The 23,184-nt window shown below is 47.6% G+C and overlaps 1 protein-coding gene across 5 annotated transcripts; it reads left to right on the top strand.

Annotated features, from left to right (window-relative positions):
- MTMR4 (myotubularin related protein 4) lies at nucleotides 1–23,075 on the top strand. 5 transcript variants are annotated; one of them, XM_024573139.3, is made up of 19 exons: nucleotides 1–84; nucleotides 1,281–1,319; nucleotides 4,547–4,636; nucleotides 4,988–5,104; nucleotides 5,613–5,695; nucleotides 7,426–7,586; nucleotides 7,696–7,792; nucleotides 7,995–8,108; nucleotides 8,906–9,102; nucleotides 9,342–9,470; nucleotides 9,995–10,106; nucleotides 10,640–10,835; nucleotides 11,069–11,254; nucleotides 11,332–11,502; nucleotides 11,630–11,784; nucleotides 16,436–17,837; nucleotides 19,240–19,350; nucleotides 19,748–19,836; nucleotides 20,800–23,075. In XM_024573139.3, exons 2-19 carry the CDS (start codon nucleotides 1,317–1,319, stop codon nucleotides 20,975–20,977), a joined length of 3,591 nt encoding a protein of 1,196 aa, XP_024428907.1. In that variant the 5' UTR covers nucleotides 1–84; nucleotides 1,281–1,316; the 3' UTR covers nucleotides 20,978–23,075. The 5 variants fall into 5 exon arrangements, with proteins under 5 accessions (XP_024428907.1, XP_045038288.1, XP_045038287.1 ...); XM_045182353.3 differs by lacking the exon at nucleotides 1–84 and adding an exon at nucleotides 331–440; XM_045182352.2 differs by lacking the exon at nucleotides 1–84 and adding an exon at nucleotides 843–888.
- The last annotated feature ends 109 nt before the right edge of the window (nucleotides 23,076–23,184 follow it).

Below are 23,184 nucleotides of genomic sequence, written 5' to 3' on the forward strand. Positions count from 1 at the left end.
GGTCGTAGCTGCGCGGCCTCAGCAGCTGCGGGAGACGGAAGTGGTGAGAGCGCGGTCTCGGAGGGTCGGGCGGACGCCGCCTCGGTGAGTCACTGTGCCCCGTGCACTGCCAGTCTGGGAACCGCAATGACCGTGTCTTGCCCGGCCCCGCCCCGACCCCACCAGCTTTCGTGAGCCCCGCCCTCTGTCACTCGGGCTCCGCCTCCGGGCGTTTAGGCCCCGCCCCTAGAACCTGGGCACCTGGGCTCCCCAGCCAGACTGGCCCGCCCCCCCTCCCAGGGCCAGATCCCTTAGGTCTGGGAACCCTGGGCCTCCCAGGCTTGGTCCGTGTTTTCTCCCTCCATTTCCCTGAGGCTGCGTGCCAGTGGGCGGTGAGGCAGCACCTTTGGCTTGCTGCTTGCTGGCTCCCCCATGAGGAAGCGTGGGCTGTGATCAGGGAGGTGGGCAGAAGCACAGATGGAGGCTTTTATCCATGCACCCTTGGAGGCTGGGGGTGGGGTGGGGAGTACTACTGGAGTGCCCGAGCTCAGATAGCAGGCATGAAAGTGTAAGTGAAACCTGGGCCTCGCTCCTTAAATGGGCCAAGGAGGCCCATTCTGAAATTTGTTGCTTGTGCCCTTTTGATAGGTACTGACTCTGAGGCCGGGGCTGGTCCGATTCTATCCCTGTTTCGTGGCCTCCTTACACTAACCTGCACCCCACTTAGTGTTAACTATACTCAACAGGACCTGTCCAGCCCTGCTGCCTTCTGATCACAGGTTGTGGTCCCCTCCCTCCTGTCCTCTGGTCTGGACTCTGCCCCTAGTAAACAGGTCAGGTGGGTGCTACTCCCAGACTCAGAGGCTGGCAGAGCATTCCTGTGGTTTCATGTCCCCACAAGGGCCAGAAGTGAGTCCTAGCTGAGCAGCCTCCGTCTCTTCAGAGTTGGCAGTTCTTTTGTTCTTCCACAAAAAACAGAGTTTGGAGTGTTTTCTATTTTTCCTTCTGGGCCTGGGAATCAGGACTCTTGAATTCTGCTGAATAATCTTGGATAATACTCATTCTTGCTCCAGAACTTTGTGGCTGATTTCATACCCTGCAGAAGCACTTGTTGCTTTCTCCCCTTGTAGCGCCCATTGCCCCTGTCTTGCATGCTGACTTGTGGAGAGGCTGGATTCTCTGGGAGGAAGGAGAGTAAGAGTTGTAGAAAAGTTCAGGAGTAGATGTGTATGTGGAGTGTGTTGATTCTATGGTGATGTTAATGGTGTTCTCTACTCCTATGTTTCTCTGTCTCCTTACAGTGAGAAGCAGGCAGCCAGAACCCTCACCACGGTAGAATGGTGAGTACTCTCTTTCCTCAGACTATTGAGTTTTTTGTAATTCTTGTGAACCTTCCCCACCCCTCCTGGACCTTGAGCTCCAGGCTACTCTGTTCAGCTCCTAAACAGGTTCATCCGCTCTCAGCCAATATATGGGTCTGGGACAGGAAGTCTCTAGAAGTCTTTTTTGGCATGTGTTATTCCATGCTTTCCTCACACTACCACCGGCTCTCTTAGCCTTTCGTAATGGTCCTTCTTTTGCATCCCTGGTAGAAGCTCTCTGTTGTGGTCTGCAAGCCATGCCTTCTTTATCACAAGATCCTTGTGTTTCCTGGTGGGGCCTTTGAATATTGTGGGAGCTGTATCAGGAGTGACTTCACCAAAACTGTGGTGCTTCTCCAGCTCCAAGGTGCTCCTGTCTGTTAAGCTACTGCAGGCAACAGATGATTGGATTTATAGCAGGATAGCTCCCTCCAGGTGCCCAGAGTATCTCTGGGGGTGGTGGGAGTGGTTATAATGATCCCCTATATTTTCCATTAACTGTATCACCAGTAAAACAGGATAAGGCTTACTTCTTGGGGAGCGGAAAAGTTTTAGTGAGAAAGTTTGAAACATGTCTGGCTCATAGTAGATGCCTAATAAAATGTTATGTTTTTCCTCCCATTCTTCTCTTCCTCCAAAACCCAAACTGAAATCCAAACCTAAACTCAAGTCCAAACTAAAGCTTTGGTTTCTGAAAGTTACCAGGCACAAGAAGTGTAGAGTACAAACCAGCACCTTCTGTGACTCTTGGTGACATTTTGGGCTGTTGTCACTGCTCCATATTCCTTGGCCCTCTACCCAACTTCCATCATGCGCTTACCCTTGGGTTTCAGGTTTTGTTTTTGCATGGCTTCTGTAGTCTATAGTTCCAGCTCTTCTATTTATCAACCTAAGAAATTCTTTCTCTTCCAAGAAAGACTTTCTTACCCAGAAGTTAGAGGGTGTGAAACAAGGAGAGATGGAGCAGAAGGGGTAGGGTTGGGCAGGGGCCTTGGAATAAAACACTCAGAGAATCTCTCTTTCAGGAGTGTGCAGTGACCAATCTGGCAGTAGTAGCCCAGTGTCCATTCTAAGGAGCAACAAGGGAGTGGGATTTAGTGAGGTCGGGGGATTGGAGGACACTTACGGCCAGGGGTACGATAGGCGGTGGTTTTGGAGGGAAACGACGAAGCCTTCAAACTGGAAAGGGCATGAGGTGTAGGTAAGTGAGCTTCGTTTTAGGAATTAAGAACTGGCACCGAAGGAACTCAGAGGTGGGGGGAGGAGTGGAGCGCAAGGCCGGATTTGTGAACAGAGGGATGTGAGGTTGCTCACCTGGGAAGATGGGAAATGAGAAGATGTAGGCGTCTTGCCTTCCCTTTTCTCGCGGTCTGGGGACTGTCCGGCAACGTAGTCTCCCGAAAGCCCCTAGACGTCCCCTGAGGACGCCCTCCCACGCGGCTGTGAGGCTGCGGGGAGGGAGGAGCCTGTGGCTGTGGGCGGGTCCTCGAGACCCGCCCCCGCCTTCCCCGCGCGTTTTCGGGCGCTCTCCTCGCTTGGTTCCCCTCCCTTTCGCGCTCGTGCCGAAGGGCGGAGCTGGGCTCGCTCCATTGTGGAGAGGAGGGGAGAGACAAGCGGGAGTTGCGCCGAGGACCCGCCGCCAGCGCGCTTGCCTCCTGGTCGCCGCGGCTGTACCTGGCGGGCCCCGCAGCCGGGATGCGGGGAGAGCCCGGGGCTGGCGGGCAGCGCAGAGGCTCCGGGGACATGTGCGCTGGCCCAGACCTCCCGCGACCATGAGCCTGACCGCCCGCGTCTCCTGCTCCATGCTCAGCTGCTTTGTAAGTGCCGGCCCCGCCTGCGTGGGCCCTGGGGCCCCAGCGCTGGCTGCACCCTCAGCCCCGCCCAGGGCCAGCCTTCGAGATTCGGAATTTGAGCCCATCCCCCTTCCCAAGGCCTCTGGAAGGAGAGGGGGGTTATTCCTTTTCTTTCTTGGATTTGCTTTGATCTTCGAGTGCTGGGGATTGTCGAAGGCCAGGGATGGAAATTCTGTGACCCGTGCTGGTCCCGCAGCCACTGCCCTTGACTGCAGATCTCCAGGCTCCGCCCTGCAGGGGTACATTCCTTTACCTCCGCCTCTCCATCTTGGTCCCACCCGCCGCATTCTTGCTAGGGGTTGTGGGATGTGGCTAGTAGGCCCTCTGGGATGTTAGGGGGCTGGTTGGGGAGCACAGGATGTCTGGGCTGTCTCCCTGGTTCCAGTCCCCCCCCCCTTCCACCACTCCATCCCTCACCTAACACGACAGTCTTTTCTCCTTGACTGTCCCCCAGACTGCCTCTGTTCTCCATCTTCTCTGGCTCGGCAGGCCTCCGTACCTCTGCATCATTCCCAGCCCTCCCCACCTCCCCTCTGGTTTAATGCTTCTTCCTAGCTTCCCCATCTGTCCTCTCAGATGTTCCCACCCTCCCCTCCTCACCCTCTGTGGGTGTCTGCCAGGCCTCTCTACCCTGGTTGTCCTTGGGTCTCCCTGTTCCTCCTAGGCGCGTGGATCCCCTCTCCCCGCCCCCCATCCCTGGTGGTTGGGAGAGGAGTGACTTCTGCTTGCTGTGGGTATCCTCAGGAATTCCCCTCAGATCAGCAGGTAGGGCAGGTGGCTTGGCAGGTGTTGGGGGTTGGTTAGCAGTGTGAGAAGATCAGCTCAGCTCCAAAACACATCCTTTTGAAAGCATCCATGAAGGCCCTCTAGAGGCACAGGACTGAATCCCCCAGCCCAACTCCTCTTTGTCTCCTTCTCCACCAGAATGAAGCCTCAGTGGCCTTAGGTGCCTGCTTTCCCTCCTCTCTCTCTAACCAGCTGCCACACAGGGCTCCTTTTCCTCAGGGCAGCACTTCCTGTTCCCACTTGTCTTTCCCTTACATTAGTCTTTCTTCTTCTTAAGTTTCTCTCCTCCTCCACTTGGGAAATTTTGGTTCTACAGGAGAGTCCCCCTTTGAGGAGCAGATTGCTAGTTCCTCTTTGAATCTTACTCTTCCCTGAGGCTTCCTAGGCTTGAGTACCCCCTCCATCCTATCCCTCCCAGCAAGCCAGGTCTCCTTTTCCTCCTCTGGTGACCAGAACATTTATCAGTGACTGTGGGGTATATGTGGGTTTATTGAAGGGAGGGGAGCAGAATGAGGTCTAATGGGTCAAGTGGAGCCTGGTGACTTAGGACTGAAGCCTTTCCCACAGGGTGAGGAGGGGCCCCCCAGCCTGGAGTACATCCAAGCCAAGGATCTGTTCCCCCCCAAGGAACTAGTGAAAGAGGAGGAGAATCTGCAGGTAAGGAGGAGATGGGGACCCAGGGTGGGTGGAATTCCTGGCTTGGTTAAAAAAAACACCCTCCATCCCCCAAGTGTCTACCAGGGGATCTAGTACTGGAGCTCTGGCTTCCTGCTCCCCAGTCTTTGAAGGGTAGAGAGTCTGTCTGCATGTGCATTATGGAACCTTTGGCCCCAGGGAAGGAAAGGCAGCTTTCTTGTACAGCTGGTGCCTGGGCTGTTACCGTGGAGAGGACTCTTCTGTCCTGCTTTGGCCCAGCTTTTCTAGAGGGGATCCCACAGGTCAGGGACTGGGGAAGGGATTGGAAGGGTGACTCAGTTCTAGACTGAGCGTTCTTCTGTGCCTCCGCAGGTGCCCTTCACGGTGCTGCAGGGTGAAGGAGTGGAGTTCCTGGGTCGGGCAGCCGATGCCCTCATCGCTATCTCCAACTACCGGCTGCATATCAAGTTCAAGGATTCTGTCATCAACGTGAGTTCCTGTCATGTTCTCCCACAACCAAGCCAGAACCGTGTGAGGTGCAAGGTGGTATTGCTCCAATGCTCTACTTGATCGTGTCTCCGAAAAGTTGGGGTTCCCTTCTTTTTCTCGCTTTCTGTTTTCCTGCCTCATTCTCCTAGCTATAGGTCTTCTGTCTCTCACTTATTCTTCCTTCCCCTCTTTTCTCTTTCCCTTATTCTGTTGCTGGCTTTTCTAAGGGACATAGTGGCATTGTTGGAAGAGCGCCACTTGTCAACTTTGTGGCCTTGGTCAAGTCACCCATCTGAGGCTCGATATCCTTCTAAATAATATGGGTGAAAACAGTTGCTTTTCAGGGTTCTTGTGATTGCTAATTGGGGTCCCATGCATAGAGGACACACAATGACCAGGCACTAAACGGGCACCAGTAAATGCCGGTTTCCTTTCTTCTGTTGCTACATCAGCACCTGAGTGAGGTGGGGAGTGGGGATCTGAGCCGCAGTTTGCCTTTCCTCTGAAGGTCCCTCTCCGGATGATTGACAGTGTGGAGAGCCGTGATATGTTCCAGTTGCACATTGCCTGCAAGGACTCCAAAGTGGTGAGGTGAGAATAATGGCGCCTCACTCCGGTCCTCTCACCCTCGTTTTGCCCAGACGTCTCTGCTGCAGGGTTTTAATGGAGCAAGAAAGGAAAAATAGTGCCTCACTTTCATAATTTGGAGGAAAAAAAAAAAGTGAAAATCTTGTCTGGGTTGGGAGGTCAATTTTCTGACCCACAGTATCTTGACCTGAAGAAATGGGGATAATACTTAGCTCATGTGTCCTCATAGGAAATAAATGAGAGAACATGTATGAAAGCTTGTAGAATGATATCTTTATTGTTGGTTCATTTATTTATTCACTAAACGCATGCTTACCAAGTGTCCTGTCCTACGTCAGATGGTTCCAAGCACTGAGGATACAATAGGGAACAAGGAGACAAAATTTGCTGCCCTCATGTACCTTATTTTCCTATGGGGAGACACCAGGAGTAAATAATAAGAAAAACATGTTACACGATGCTAAGCGCAAGGATGTAAAATACAGCAAGGAAGGGGGACTTTGAGTGCTATGGGGCTGAAGGTTGTAGCTTTAGGCAAAGTGACTTGGGGGAAGAGCACGGTAACAGAGGTCACTCAGTGCAGAGGCTCTGAGTGGGTAGGTCTCCCTGGCTTATTGAAAGGGTGGTAAGGTGGTTAGTGCAGCTGGAGTGGGGTGCACGTGGGTGAGTGGGGTATAAGACCTAAGAGGTCAGGGTCTTACATATAAAAGTCAAAGTAAAAGGCAAAAGTAAAAATCAGGCTGTCATATGACTGGCTTTTACTTCGAGGGAAACGAGAGGCCACTGGAGGATTTTGCGCAAAGGAGTGATGTGATCTGATTAATGTTTTATGGAATCCTCCTGGCTGCTGTACTGAGAACAGATGGAAGGGGACAGGGCAAAAGCAAGGGCAGAGGTTGGAAGACTAGTTAAGACGCCATTGCAGGTTAGAGAGTGTGCTGGCCTGTGTGGGGTGGTAGCTCCACTATTCTCAAAATACTGAGAAGCAGTCTGACTTGTGAAGGTAAAGACGACAGGATTTGCATACAGATTGGATGTGAGGGAAAGAGGAGTCTGGGATGACCCAGGGCCTGTTTAGAGCCTGCCATGTGCTCAGTCTGTAGGGATTCAGAAGGAGAGTCTGCGTTGCCCTTCCCTTCAAGGCGGCTAAAGTCTAGTTTTGAATGAAGAGTTAACATGTGGCAATACGCTATGAAAAAACTTAACATTTAATACTCCAAGCTCGTTAAGAATACGAAAGGAAGGGTCTGCGGAACTGAGTAGGCTGGGAAGATTTCCAGGAAGAGATGGGACTGGAACTATCTTCAAAGTGTCAGTAGAATGAGGCTAGACCAAGAGGAGACATTATCAGGCCGAAGTGAAAAAACAAAGACAGGAGACACATGAGCAGGACCTCCTGCCTAAGGCAGGTCTGTGTTATGGAGTCATGAGAGATAACACAAGGAATAGAGATTCTCAGGGCCACGTGGAAGCCTTTATATTTGATATGAGCAATGATGGGGCCCCATTAGAGGAGACAATTATGTCTCAAGGACAAGAGTTCTTGGGAAGAGAATTGTCACAAAGACAACTTCTCTTGGACGTTGGTTAGTGTCCCTGATCCTCCCCAGGGTGTCTGTTACCTGCTGCTTTGCAGCCTCTTCTCCCCATAGCCTCCCTGTGACCATTTTTGACCCTTTTGGCCCCAATGCACACCTGCCTCTTGCCTCATTCTGTGGCTTTTTGCTTGGCAGATGCCACTTCTCCACTTTCAAGCAGTGCCAAGAGTGGCTGTCACGGCTAAGCCGGGCCACAGCGAGACCTGCCAAGCCTGAAGATCTCTTTGCCTTTGCCTACCATGCCTGGTGCCTGGGGCTGACTGAGGAGGACCAGCATACCCACTTGTGTCAGCCAGGTGAGGCCAGGCTGTTTTCATTGTGAGGTTTTTTACTTGGTTCTTACCCTACTCCCACCCCTGGACATGGCGCCCTTGGATGCTGACAGGCATGGGGGCTGTGTTGCAGGAGAACACATACGTTGTCGGCAGGAGGCTGAGCTTGCCAGGATGGGCTTTGACCTGCAGAATGTCTGGAGAATCTCTCACATCAACAACAACTACAAGTGAGAAGGAGGGGGTGGGGGGGGGCCGAAACACTATTCCAGCCCCAGACCCCTCCGTGTGTGGGGAAAGCGCGGTGGGCACAGCTCCCCAGACTCGGCAGGGAGGAGGTCTCCTGGTCCCTCTTCCCACAAAGCCGTCCTGGGGATCTTGTTATCACCTGTCTTAGATCAAGCTTGGTGACCCCATCTGGTCTCTTCTCAGATTGTGTCCCAGTTACCCCCAGAAGCTGCTGGTTCCTGTGTGGATCACAGATAAAGAGCTGGAGAATGTGGCTTCCTTCCGTTCCTGGAAGCGGATCCCCGTGGTTGTGTATAGGTGAGGCAGTGGGGGGTGGAAATAGGGGGGACGTTTTTTCATGCAACAAGGAAGGAGTCAGAAGTGGAGGCATGTGGCAGTGTGGTTGACTGAGAATTGACACCCTGCGGGGGAAGGGGCAATGAAATAATGTTAAAATAAAAACTGCCTCAATTTCTTCTCTTCTAGGGATGAGGCTTTTGGGGAGTTTATTCACTCCCCCCCCCACCCCGCCCCCAGGATGTGTGTGTGTATAAAGTATTACCTTAGAACAGGGGTTGGCAAAATGGCCTGTGAACCAAAATCCTGCTTTACATACAGCCTGTGAGCTGTGATTGGTTTTTACATTCTTAAAGGATTAAGAAACATAAAACAGAAAGAAGGATGTGTGACAGACTGACTGTGAGCTGCAAAGCTAAAAAATTTGTTGTCTGGTTCTTTGCCAGTAAAGTTTGCCGACCCCTGACTGGAATGCTGCAGCTAAAATAGAGTGAGACAGGTGCTGGGGTTTGGAGTTGTTCGTGCTCTGGGCTCAGGTTTGTTCTCCTGCTGGGCGTCTGTACCTGGAGCAGATGCTGTGCAGATTTGATGAGTCAAGGTCACCTTGGGGATGTAGAGTCCATTTGAGAAATGTGTATGGCAGCGCTTTGTAAACTAGAAAGCCCCCTGGGGGATTTTGGTTGCTATTTTCATGGCTGGGATAAACAGGTAGCCTCTGTTGGCTTCGGAGATCCTGGCCCCTGGAGTCTCAGTGTGGTAGGCCTCTGGAGGCTGTGAATGCCAAGGGCATAATGTTTTTTTTTTTTCTGCTCTGTCAGACACCTACGCAATGGGGCTGCCATTGCACGTTGCAGCCAGCCCGAGATCAGCTGGTGGGGCTGGCGCAATGCTGATGATGAGTACCTGGTCACATCCATCGCTAAAGCCTGTGCCCTCAACCCGGGGACAAGGGCCAATGGGGGCTCCCTTGGCACTGGGAATAGTGATGCCAGCGAGGCATGTGACACTGACTTCGGTAAGGTGTGGGTGGTTCTGGTCCTCTGGGGAGCAGGCCCCCACCTTGGCCTCATTGGCTTCCAGGGGGTCCTCAGTGTGAGGATGGGCAGAAGATATAACACAGGGGGTCCCTGCCTTTTGAGAGGCTGTGGGGTGTGAGGGATCTCCAGTTGTATACTCTTCTGGAAGGGAGTGCCCTGGCGTAGGGTGAGGCTAGGTGGCTGGCTGACACAGGGTCTTCTCCCACTCTGTTTTTAGATGCCTCCTTGACTGCATGCTCTGGAGTGGAGAGCACAGCGGCTCCCCAGAAGCTGCTGATCCTGGATGCTCGATCCTACACGGCAGCAGTGGCTAACCGGGCCAAGGGTGGAGGTTGCGAATGTGAAGGTATTGCTGTTCTCCCAGTATCTGCAGCCAGCCTGTGCCCCAGGTGGCCTTGGTGAGAAGGGAACAGGGTGCAGCAGTGTAGTAGGAAGAGCCAAACAAACCTGGCTTGGAATCAGGACTCTGCCACTTTCTAGCTGTAACTATGCTTAAGTAACAATCCATTTAAGTTTTATTTTCTCTGTCCAATGGGAATGATACATACCTTGCAAAGTTGTTGGATAATTAGAGGTTACATGTATAAAATTACTGGCATAGAACAACTACTATTTACTGAGAATTCACATTGTCTTTACTAATAGTACTATGGCTATCATTTGTCAATAATATTTTTACCACAACTATTAGTATATAGCACCTGAGTATCCAGAGATAAAAGGGTGACTGAGATTTCCAGAATATAGTGAGTCCCCATCCTGGAGTGTTCTACCTGCCAGGGAAGCTTTGCTCACTGGGACTGCCCTTGTCCTGCCTGCCTGTTTCCAGGACATGCTCTTAGGCTCCACTCGCCCCTTTCATGTCTGCAGAGTACTACCCCAACTGTGAGGTTGTGTTCATGGGAATGGCCAACATCCATGCCATCCGGAACAGCTTCCAGTATCTGCGTGCCGTGTGTAGCCAGATGCCAGACCCCAGCAAGTACGTGTTCCCTATTCTGATTCTGCCCTCCCTCCAGTCTCACCCCTTGCCTAGTACCTCCTGTTCTTGAAGATTAGGTGGGGAGGTGGGAACTGCGCAGGTGCAGGAGACCCGAGGACCTGGGTGCAATGAGTCAGTTCCAAGAACACTTCTTTTTTGGTGGTGGTTTTTTTTTCCTAATTAAGAACACTTCTACTTCTCAGCCAGCACTGTGGCACGGCTACAGGACATTGGGTTCCTTTTGTCTGGATCAGTTGTCCTACTCAAAGAACACAGAGAACTGGGGAAAGGAAGTGGCTAAATGTGCATGTGATGCTGCCCAGTTTTTCTGTTGATCCTAAGAGTCTCTTGTTGGCCTTGGGTCCCATCTTCCCTGTCTTCCTGCTAGATATCTCTTGGCAGAAAGGCCATGGGCTGGGCTCTTGCTTCAGCCCTCACTAGGGGCTTTGGTAGGTGTAGCTGTCTGTGGGTGTGGAAACACTGTTGTAGCTTTAGTGCTTTTAGTGACAGACGTTATTTCTGCTCTTGTGTAGCTGGTTGTCAGCACTGGAGAGCACCAAATGGCTGCAGCACTTGTCAGTGATGCTAAAGGCAGCTGTGCTTGTGGCTAATACAGTAGACCGGGAAGGCCGGCCTGTGCTGGTGCACTGCTCGGACGGCTGGGACCGGACGCCACAGATCGTAGCCCTGGCCAAAATACTGCTGGACCCGTATTACAGGACATTGGAGGTATTGAGAGGGGTTGGGTGGGAAAGAACACAGGGAAAGGGCTGGTGGGGAAGGTGTTCAGCCCTCTGGATCTGTCTGGAGGACTTTTAGTTGAGGCCATTGGTGCTTTGAGTCCTCTTCTAGGTTCATTCCTATTCTCTGAAGCTGCTGGCTTCTTGCTTTGGGCATCCCCTGCAGAGAAGACACTAGCCTTTCCAGGGAGGCCCTGTGCTTGAACTCTGTGTTCTTTGCAGGGCTTCCAAGTATTAGTAGAGTCTGACTGGCTAGATTTTGGACACAAGTTCGGAGATCGCTGTGGCCACCAGGAGAATGCAGAGGACCAAAATGAGCAGTGTCCTGTGTTCCTCCAGTGGCTTGATTCTGTTCATCAGCTGCTCAAGCAGTTCCCTTGCCTGTTTGAGTTTAACGAAGCATTCCTGGTAAGTTCTAAAGCCTGTGACCAGAGTGAGGGGATGGCAGCCGAGGCCCCCAGGTGCAAGCTGTCTTGGCCCTGTAGGTCAAACTGGTGCAGCACACGTACTCCTGCCTCTACGGCACGTTCCTGGCCAACAACCCCTGCGAACGAGAGAAGCGTAACATCTACAAGCGGACCTGCTCCGTGTGGGCCCTCCTGCGAGCTGGCAATAAAAACTTTCATAACTTTCTCTACACACCTGGCTCAGACATGGTAAGCCTGAACTCTCATCCTGTAGGTGCTGCTTAGAGACCTGTAGGGAAAAGAAGCCAAGTCAAGTGGGGAGGGCATAGGGCCCTGGAACATCTAACAAAACACTAGTATGGGCCTACTTCCCTAGGTCCTGCATCCCGTGTGTCACGTCCGGGCCCTGCACCTCTGGACAGCTGTTTACTTGCCAGCATCATCTCCATGCACGCTCGGGGAAGAGAACATGGATCTTTACCTTTCCCCAGTGGCTCAGAGCCAAGAGTTCTCTGGTCGCTCTCTGGACAGGTAAGATTGCCCTTCTTGCTCTCTCTTCTCTACTAGAAGACAATAACTGCTCTGTGTCTTGCCTAAATGTTGCATGCTCTCTCTCTTTTTTACATTGCATTTTATGTTCAGTATAATTTTGTACTAGTATGCACGGGATATATATAGGTATGTATGTATGTATTTATTTTAAGCCCTACCTATACAGTGGACATCTACTTTATTGATTGATTGATTTTAGAGAGAAAGAGGAAGGGAAAGAGAGGAAGGGGGAGAGAGAGAGAGAGAGAGAGAGAGAAACATCAATTTTTGTTGTTCCACATATTCATGCATTCATTGGTTGAATCTGGAGTGTGCCCTGACCAGGGATTGAACCCAAAACCTTAGTATATTGGGACAACACTCTAACCAACTGAGCTAACCAGCCAGGGCTTGCATTAGTCTTTTTAAAAAATGAAATATTTAGAAGCAACTTTCGGAGTTGGTTGAAGGAGAAACTTGGCCCAGGACTTGCAGCTGGCCTGGGGTGCACTGTGTGCATTTTCAAGGCCCTCTCTTAGGATAAGACTGGTTACCTTCTTTCCCGGAACTGCTATCACCCTGCGTGACGTTTCCACTCAGGGGAGAGGAGAACAGGACAGAAAGGACTATTTCAGAAGGTTTATGGGAATGGTCTTATGTTCACTGATAGAAGGCATGAGGAGCTTGTTATCTTAGTAGTAACCTTTGCAGTGTCCAGCATTAGCTTCCAGAAGCATCTGACTCTCCGGGAAATGGGCTCCCAGAAGGTGGGTGGCCTTTACATTACTTTCTCAGAGAAAGGCCATATTCTAAAGGGAGACATGAAAAGTAAAGTTATCTTCCTGGTGAATATTTGGGGGGAAGTAGAATGGAGGTTGGTTAAAGTAAAAGAGTAATACATGTCCCTTATTTAAAAGAAAAAGTCAAACGGTATAAAAGTAGAAAATAAAAGTCCTCTTTCCCTGATCCTTGTGCCCACAGGTGTCCACTGCTGACACTCTGGTGCGTGTCTTCCCAGGCATTTCTCTCTGCACAGACACGTCTACATGTCCCACTGTCACGGAGAAACAGCCTTTAAAATACAGAAACAGAATCGTATTTCGCATTCTGTTCTGCACGTTGTTTTTCCCACATGACAGTATAAAACTGCTTTATTGTTTTTACTGGCTGCATAATTGTCCAAAATTAGAGTGCATTATAATTTACATAACCATTTTGCTCTTGGGCATTTAGATGATTTTCACTTTTTTTGTCATTACAGGGAATGTCTTAGTTAATATCCTTATATATGTAACTTTTTAAAAAAATTGTGATACATACACGTAATATAACATTTACCACTTAAACCATTTATAAGTGTACAGTTCAGTAGTGTTACCTTATCTTTGTACCTTTGCCTTTGTGCTAGTATTCCTGCAGATAAATTCCTGGAAATGAAAATGCTGATTTCAAAGGATATGTACATTTCAAATTTTAATCTTTGTGTACTGGCAGAAAGTTTTTAAAATTAAAATAATAACTTACATAGCCCTGACTGGTGTGGCTCAGTGGATTGAGTGCCAGCCTGTGAAACAAAGGGTTGCCAGTTCGATTCCCAGTCAGGGCACATGCCTGGTTTGCAGGCCAGGGCCCCGGTTGGGGGTGTGCAAGAGGCAGCCACACATGAATGTTTCTTTCCCTCTGTTTCTCCCTCCCTTCTCCCATCTCTCAAAATAAACAAATAAATCTTAAAAAAATATATAACTTACATAATTGGTTGAATATTATAAAGGAAAACAAAAATCCCTAACCCCCTAAATTATTGGTTTTAGGGTTTTTAGAACTGAGTCCATTCTCAGGAGCCCATGAAATTGTGTGATTTTTCTCCTTCCCCAAACAATGCAGAATTTGGGTATAGCTTTATAAGTTAACTTTTTCAGGGAGAAGGACCATAACTTTTACTGAGTAAGTTCTATGACCTATTTAACAATCATTGCCTTACGTCAATATATAACTTTCACATCAATAAATGTTACTTTAATACCTACAAGTTGCCTGGTACTATACTGTTTTATGGATCATACCAAAGAAATAGAAGATACTGATTCTATTTAAGACACTTTACAAAGCTGTAAGATAAGACACAGGACACTAGAGAACAACTCTGAGTCAGCATCTAAGCAAATAAGGGTGTGTGTAGTTCAAAGTTAGTAGAGAAATGAGAAGTATTAGGGGTCATTTGGTGACTCTTTACTCACAGAACTTCTTAAGACTGCGTAGGGCCCTGGCTCAGTTGGTTAGCGCATCATCCTGATATGCCAAGGTTGCAGGTTCAATCCCCGGTCAGAGTACATATAAGAAGCAAGCAATGAATGCTTCAATAAGTGGAACAACAACTCGATGTTTCTCTCTCTCAAAATCAGTTTAAAAAAAAGACTAGGCAGGAACCATGGCTCTTTTGTATCTGTATCTGGCTCAGGGCCTGGCACATAATAGGTGCTTTAGTAAATACTTAAAAGAACAAACAAATGAATGGAATAAAGGGAGTTGTGAGCTTGGTAACAAGGTTGGTGGAGAGGGGTCCAAAGGAATTGGATACGTGAGAGATAGTTTTTCAAAAAAGCAGCAGCTCTGTGGACCTGGCAGGGGTTAGGAAGGGGCTATTTTTGAGGAATAGAAATAAATGAACGTAAGATAGTTCATCGAGGGCTTTGAACATTACGCTGAGGAGTTTATATTGATTCAGTTGTCAACGGTAAGTCATGGTAGGAAGTCATTGCGGCCTGGTGGCAGTGGGACTTGGGGAGAACTAATCTTCGTGAGCCCGGCAGTTGGAGACAGAGACCAGCTAGCACTGTTGTAACTCAGATAGAAGGGGGACAAGTGCTTAGGAAAGATAAGAATTAAATTCACAGACATTGTAGAGAAGTCAGCAGGCTATGGAATTGCTTGGATGTTGGAGGGTAGAGGTGAAAAGTAAAGAGGACCAAAGACAGGTTCCAAGTCTCTGAGCTTAGAAACCAGGAGAACATCAGTACCCGCTACAGACATTGAAAAGGCGAGGAGTCAGTTCGGGGAGAAATAGCAGATATAGGTAGGTAGGGATTGAAGTCTTAGTTCACAGCAGAGGAGGTGTGCTGTGGGCAGTTCAAGGTGGAGAGTTGGATCTGGAGGAGTAAGTAGTATAAAGGTCTTAAAGGAAATGGTTTCTCTAATAGTTGACCTTTCGTACCTTTGGTTCTACATTTTCCTAGATCAAAAAAAGGCCTGGCTTCTTTCCTCTTCTTCCATTGAAGTCCAACACATTCTTCTGAAATCCTACCCTCTGTGTGTAGCCTCCCCTGACCACCCTAGCTCTCATTGTTCCAAACTCCTCAGGCATTATTGTCTCCACCAGCATTATTTTATTGATTAACCCTTTGGTGCCCATAGGAATCAGCTGTGGAAGATGGCAGACTTTTGATGTTGTTCTGTCTGGTTAAGGAGTATGTAGGAGTTATTCATATTCTTTTGTCTACTTCTTTACTTCTTTTGCATGTTTGGAAGTTTCCATTAAGAAGTAAACAAACAACAATAGCAACAAGAAACTAAAAAGTTGCCAGGCTGGGATTCACGGCCTGGCTATGGGACTCCAGAGACTGTAATCATAACCATTGCTAATGCCTTCCTGGAATTTAATAGCCAAAAAATATCAAAATTGACTCGAAAGTAAAATCAAACACAAACATACCTTGAAAACATAGTAAGTTTGAAAAACCAAACACTTCGAACAATCAGCTATATTGTAATTCTACCTGCAGGAGATTTTTCTGTAAGGGCTGGACTGAGGTATCTGAAGATAGGAGCCCAGTGATGTCTCTGCTGTTTTTCTGAAGTTTTTGTTGCTCTAAAGACTTTTGAACTGTGTTAAAAATCAGGGAGGCCATTCTTGAAAATGTTACACATCTGGCGTGCGTAAATGCCTCTAGAACTCTTGAGTGCTTTGTACTGAGGAAGTTGCCATGGTGACTTGTGACTCCGAGGAGAACGTTGTTGCCCAGTGGTTGTAAAAAGTTGTGTTGGTTACTACTGTGATTGAGGGATAATTTAAATAAGAAAAGTTGTAAAAATTAGTCGTTAGTGTAGCCTTAATAAATTTGCGGTTGGCTTTCTATATTTTGAATCATAGCATCTCTACGTGGTATAATTTATTATCATTTATAGAGGAGGAAACCAAGTTTCAAGCTATACTACTTGTAGTCGTATAGCTAATTGGCGTCACAGCCAATATCGTCTAGCTCCACAACCCATCTTCTTCCTGTCTTACCTTGTGTGGCAGAGGCAGCTGGACATTAGGTTTGGGCTCAGGCGTAGTCCTGACTGGAGTGGTAGCTTTACAAGGCACCAGCCTAGAAGGCAGTTAAAACCATGGGAGTGGTTGAGATTGCCCAGGGAGATTGTAGAGGGTGAAGACCGATGAAAGCTTGGGACAGAGCCTGTATTCTTGAGGGCAGGGTTCAACATCCTACACTTTTTTGCAGAGTAGACTTTTTGTAGGAACATTGGTTATTTGCAATCTTAAATGTCATAATTTTTTGTGAACCCTGTCTTTGATATTGCTTTGATGACCTGATTCTGTATATTGGAGGTGGGTCCCCTTTCATGACCGGGAGGTGTTGTGTTGTTGTTCCAGATTACCTAAAACCAGATCCATGGATGATCTTCTTTCTGCCTGTGACACAAGCAGCCCTCTGACACGCACATCCAGTGACCCTAACCTGAATAACCACTGTCAGGAGGCCAGGGTAGGCCTGGAGCCCTGGCATAGCAATGCTGAGGGATCAGAGACAGCCTTCGTGGAATCTGGAGTTGGAGGTCCTCAGCAGACTACAGGAGAAATGAGTCTTCCTCCCCCTCTGCCCAGCAGCCAGAAAGACTACTTGAGCAACAAACCTCTTAAGAGTCACAAAAGCTGTTCTCCAAGTTACAAACTGCTCAATGCTGCAATGCCCCAGGAAATGAAGAGCAACACCTCTGATCCTGAGATCAAAGTCCTGGAAGAGACTAAGGCACCAGCTCCAGCCCCTCTTGCCCAGGATGAGCTGCATAGGACTTTAGATGGCACAGAGGAGCCACCTGAACATTGTCCTGAAAAGGAAGCTATCGGTGCACTCTCTAAAGTCATTTCCAACAAGTGTGATAGAATTTGTGATTTTCCTGAGTCTTCCCAGGACTCCCTTTCAGGTGCCCCCCAGCGGGCCCAGCTGGATTCTCTGCTAGGCGTATCCTCCAGACCCGCTCCAGATCGTAACCTGGGTACCCTTTGCAACCCACCGAGTGCTACCTGCCAAACTGCTCTAGACCCAAGCACTGACTTTCTCAACAAAGATTCCCCAGGGTCTGTGGCAAGCATCTCCCACCAGGAACAGCCCAGTTCTGTGCCAGATCTGATTCATGGGGAGGAAGACACTGGCAAAAGAGGGAATAATAGGAATGGGCAGTTATTAGAAAACCCTCGCTTTGGGAAAGTGCCATTGGATTTGGCCCGAAAGACAATTTCTCAGAGCCAGATCAGTGAGTTCTCTTTTTTAGGGTCCAATTGGGACAGCTTCCAAGGGATGATGACTTCATTCCCGAGTGGGGAGACCACCCCTCGTCGGCTGCTTTCCTATGGCTGTTGTAGCAAGAGGTTGAGCAGTAAGCAGATGCGGGCAATGGGGCCCTGCTTTGGGGGCCAGTGGGCTCAGAGAGAGGGGGTAAAGTCACCTCTCTGTTCTAGTCATTCCAATGGACACTGTACTGGTCCAGGAGGAAAAAACAACCGGATATGGTTGTCTGGTCATCCAAAGCAGGTCTCCAGCACAAAGCCTGTTCCACTGAGCTGCCCTTCTCCAGTGCCTCCTCTCTACCTGGACGATGATGGACTCCCCTTTCCCACGGATGTGATTCAGCATAGACTACGGCAAATTGAGGCAGGGTACAAACAAGAGGTGGAGCAGCTACGTCGACAGGTGAGGGAACTGCAGATGAGGCTGGATATTCGTCACTGCTGTGCCCCTCCAGCAGAGCCTCCCATGGACTATGAGGATGATTTTGTAAGTATTCGCTTACTGCCACCCATCCGTTCGTTTATTCTCTCCATTGGCCTTCCATTCCACATTCATTCATAGGGTACTTGCCACGTGCCACTGTGTTAGGTGGGTGGGCTGTAGGATGAAAGACAAGACACAGAACCTGCTCTCACAGAGCTCACAGTCTATTGGGAGAAACAAGCAAACAATTCAACTGAGTATTTCTTAAGTGTTATGATACAGGGAAGCATCAGGTATTGGGGGCCGGGGTAGAGTGAACGGTCAGGGAAGGCATTCCTGAGAAGATAATGCTTGGTCTGAGTGCTCAAGAATGTGTCCCGTTTAGTGTGGTGGACAGTGAAGGGAATAACTGCAGAAACCTGGAGGCAATGGGTATTCCAGTGGCATGTCTTGAACAAATGGGTAGTGTGTGTTTATGCATGTGTACATGTACACTTGTGCTAGAAAGGGAGGCAGTTGGATAAGTGAGGTGGGAGGTGATACTGGAGAAGTAGATAGGGATTGGAAAGGTCAGCTTGAGTTCCCTTATTGTTGGATTCTACCCCCAAGGCGATAACATTTTTGACCAGTGAGTAACGTCATCAGATTTGTATTTTAAGAATACTGCTTGAGCAATAGTGTGTCAAGTGGGTGAGGCCACAGAAACCCATGTTGGGAGTCTGGTTCGCATGTTTGGGAATAATCTACATAAGAGGTGATGAGCACATTTAGGCTTCGCTGTGTTGGGAAGCTTCCGGTTCTGGCACAGCAGTCCTCAGGGAGTTTCTAGGAGTCAGCTTCTTCCCATAATATCTTGTCATCTGCACAGGCACTTCATTTCCTCCCGATAAGACATTACCACATCCTGGCTGTCCACTTGCTGGGATGGGACAGGCAGGGCCAACAACTTCTTACTACTCAGGGTGATGATTTAGAACAGCAGTCAGCAACCTTTTTTGGTAGAAGTCTGGATAGTAAATGCATTAGGCTTTGTGGGACATACCGTCTCCTTTGCAGCTACTTGGCAGAAGCCGCCATAGACAATGTGTAAGTAAATGAGTGTGGCTGTATTCCAATAAAACTTGATTTATAAAAACAAGCAGTGGGCTAGATTTGGCCCGTGGGCTACAGTTTGCAAACCCCAGTTCAGATGTAACGAGAGAGGTATTCTTTACACAATATGATATTATTGGTTAAGAACATAGATCTGTAGCCAGAATACTAGGTTCAAATCTCAGCTTTACTATCAGGTCTTAACTTTCTCTGGGATATAGTTTCCTTATTCATAAAATGGGGATAACAATAGTATACACCATAAGATTGCTGTAAGGAGTTCATACATGTGATGAACTTAGTGCGTGACGCATAGTAAATAATAAACGTTAGAGATGACAAGGTGATGTCGATGTCTTCACCTTTTCTGCAGACGTGTCTGAAGGAGTCAGACGGCAGTGATACAGAAGACTTTGGCTCCGATCACAGTGAAGACTGTCTTTCAGAAGCAAGCTGGGAACCTGTTGATAAAAAAGAGACTGAGGTGTGTCCAGGCAAATATGGGGTACTTATGTAAGCTACTGAGTAGACAGTGTCTTTTTGGTTTTTATTTTAATTTTTTAGTTTATTGATTTTGAGAGAGGAAGGTCCAGGGGGCGGCGGGAAGAGAGAAAAACATTGATATGTTATTTATGCATTCATTGATTCTTGTATATGCCCTGACTGAGGACTAAACCCACATTCTTGGGTAATGGGACAACACTGTAACCAACTGAGCTACCCAGCCTGGGCCAGAGTGTTTCCTTTTTGGGCGAATAGTGGCCAACTGTAAAGACAGGCGTTTTCTTTTTCTCCTGGGACACTCTCCTTGTTGCAGTGTTAGTCTTCTGTGTTGTTGACAAGGACCTGCCTGGATTTTTTTTTCTTATCCCTTCTGTTAGGTGACTCGCTGGGTTCCAGACCACATGGCATCACATTGCTATAACTGTGACTGTGAATTCTGGTTGGCCAAACGAAGACACCATTGCAGGTAAGATGCTTTATATGATTTAGTATGGCTCAGAAAACAGGTACATTTATATGAATGAAATTGAATTAATCTGAAAATGGACACATATGAGGTCTGTCCAGAAGGTATCCAACTACGTAATGTGAAAAATAGAGACATTATTGAAGAAGATACAAGAAACATTGTACATAGGACAATGCCTCAGTCCCCTTCAAAATAGGCACCTTGGGACCTCACATAATTCTCCCAATTGCCATCAGCTGCCCCATTGCATTTTGCTGAATCTCACTGATGATCTGAAATCTCTTCCCTTTCAAAGGTGATTTTACTTTTGAGAAAAGCCAGAGGTCACAGGGTGCCAAATCTGGGCTGTGGGCGGGCTGAGTCACCTGGGTGATTTGATGTTTTGCCAAAAAACTGCACAAGATGTGATGGATGAGCGGGTGCACTGTCTTGATGAACCTGCCAATCACCAGTTGCCCGTAGCTGCAGCCTTCTGAATCATCCGAATAGTTTCTGCAAAGGAATGTTGAAGCTTAACACAAAAGTTGATGCAGATTTCTTGCTCTACTTGCTCAGTTTGAATGTGACAGCTACCCAGTACACATGTTCGCTTAACGACATCTACCTCCCCCACTGACTAGTACAATGAAGTCATCATTGTTCACGCATGCACATTCCAGTCCACTCTCCTTGGCCGCCAGGTTACACTGATGTCATGCAAAGCGTTCTTGTTATTTTAACAATGGTTGGACTTTTTCTGGACAGAACTCATATTTACAGGAACTATTTTTGTTTGTTTCCAACTTCTCTCTCTATTGCCTCATGGAAGGCCTTTTAGAGTATTATTCATTCTCAGTATATTTGAATTTATTTAAAAAATTTCTTCAATTACAGTGTATATTCAGTATTATTTTGTATTAGTTTCGGGTGTACAGCACAGTGGCATTTCTGATGAACTCTTCTCCTTTTGTCCTTTGGCAGAAATTGTGGGAATGTATTTTGTGCTGGCTGCTGCCACCTGAAGTTGCCCATTCCTGATCAACAACTCTATGACCCAGTTCTCGTCTGTAACTCTTGTTATGAACACATCCAAGTATCTCGTGCCAGGGAACTTATGAGCCAACATCTGAAGAAACCCATTGCTACAGCTTCCAGTTGAATGCCAGAGGAGACGGCCTGTCCAATTATAGCAGGTTTGAAGGGAGGATCTGCTTCAGGTGTAGTTTTGAAGGTTCTTTGGTGTGGCTCATGAAATCACAGAGCTCAAAGATACCATTTTGAGAAATCCTCGGTATCATGAGCCTGGAGCAGAGGAGATCCAATTTCACAGAAGGTCCTCTGCGGGCGAGATAGTCACCTTGGGGTAATGGTCCTGATCCAGACCCAGAGTCTGGAAGTTTAATGTTGAGTTGGTGATTTCGGCTTCTTTCTCTTGGCGGGGGTGGGGGGGTCACAAGACAATGATTTCATAGATACTGCCTGGTAATGTGTGCTCCAAACAGCAATAGAAAGGCATATGTATAACCAAACTCCAAGTGATAACCAGATCCATCTCTCCTCCACCTTGAAAAAAGCAGATTATAGTATATAAGATAGGAACTCCTATCCTGTTGAAATGAACTATACCCTGTACCTCTGTGCTCTGTGTCTGTGCATGAAGGCCCAGTCTTTAGAGGCACTTCCTCTAGTTGCATTAGTTCTGTCTTTCTGTGGAGTTTGGTTTAAAGACTGGTTCAGCAAGTAGGGTTTTGCTGTATTTTTCACTTGGCTCATCAGCCAGCATTAGTGAATATTCAGTTTAGGGGGACAGTTCTCGGGTGTGAGACATTTCTGGGAGCAGAGGAAAACTCTGCTGGTATTCAGTCCTGGCAAAAATCAGTTATTTTGAGCTATGAAGGCAGTAATCTGTGTTATTCAGTGATGGATCTTGAGGTGTGCACTATGAAGAATGAGAAGGGAAAAGCAGAAATTATCCTTGTGAAATATTTGCTGATTGTGCCCTACCCATTGCGCCTGACTTTTCCTAGTTGTCCTGGTGCTAACACAGGAACTACACCTTGATCCTCTCCTGGCATGAAAATAAAACCATAGTTGTTTTTGTTGTCGTTCCATTGCCCACTTCCCTCATGTTGTCTTTCCCTTGGCTGCTGCCTTCTCTGGGTCACACTGCTTCTTATCCTGAACACTTGACATCTTGAGGGTAGAATTTAGTGTTTGGTTTTTACCTCCTAGAATATGCTGTTTGGTATGTGAGGGTTTCAGTACAAATGCTGCTGTTTATTTCTGTGCACTTAACAATGGAACCCAAGCAGAAGAGAATAAGCCTTGATACCAAAATTGGGAGAGAAAATGTGTCCATCTGGACCAAACATTGTTTTTGTTTGTTTGTTTGTTTTCATCCTAATATGTACCCGTGGCACTTAACCAAAAGATACAGTGATATAGCCTTGTACTGTGGGTGGGACAGATACAGTCTTTCTGACCTATAACAAAACCACTAGGATTTACTTTATACGTTTTTCTTAATTTGTTGGTGTATAAAAGGTAAATTACACTTAGGCTCAACCTGTTTTAAAACTACGGTGGTAGCTGTCTAACTGCTACTTTCATGTCGCTTCCTAGAAAAAAAATGTTTTTTATTCGAAAATAACTAGGATCTGCATTTAGAACAAGAATCGTATTTGTCCTGACCTTTACTTCAATCCTACAGAGAAGCATCTGTCCTTTTATATTTGCCATGGATGTAACCTAAAAAGTTTTGGCGTATTTAGGTCAGCCTAAGCAGAACTCTTTTTGGTTTAAATGGAGTTGAAGAATGGAGATTTTGTGTCTGGGAAATTCCTGAGATCATTGAAAAAGTAACAAGCTATCCCTTGTCTCTGACATATAAAATTCTTCTAAGCATTTTCTCAATCATTACAATTTACTGCCAGTTGTGAGTGGCTTTTTAATTAACCTGACTTCCATTGCACTTCACTCTGCCCATTTTCAGGGGGAATAAGATTGGTAACATTCGAGGGGACTGTATCTGTCTATTTTGTATGGCTGTTTTGAGGGGCTGTCCCATCAGTGAACATACTGCATGGCCTTGGAGGGAGACTCTGGGCTCAGATGTATTCATCAAATACTCCTTTCAGAGCTCTTGTGGGCGTGACATGATGTGGCCAAAAATCCAAACTGTGCAGTTGCGTTGTGACAAAAATGCAATGTGCTGTAAAAACTCAATACAGTTTAAATAAAATCTCTATATTAGTGCTGCTTTGTTGGGTCTTTTTATTCATTTTAATTTTTAAGAAAACCTAATGCATACTCATTTTTTTTCTTTGACTGTGAGAAAGGACGAAAACATTACACTCCTTCCTCCTA

Source organism: Desmodus rotundus, chromosome 9 (assembly GCF_022682495.2).
Source record: "Desmodus rotundus isolate HL8 chromosome 9, HLdesRot8A.1, whole genome shotgun sequence".
NCBI classification, from domain to species: Eukaryota; Metazoa; Chordata; class Mammalia; order Chiroptera; family Phyllostomidae; genus Desmodus; species Desmodus rotundus.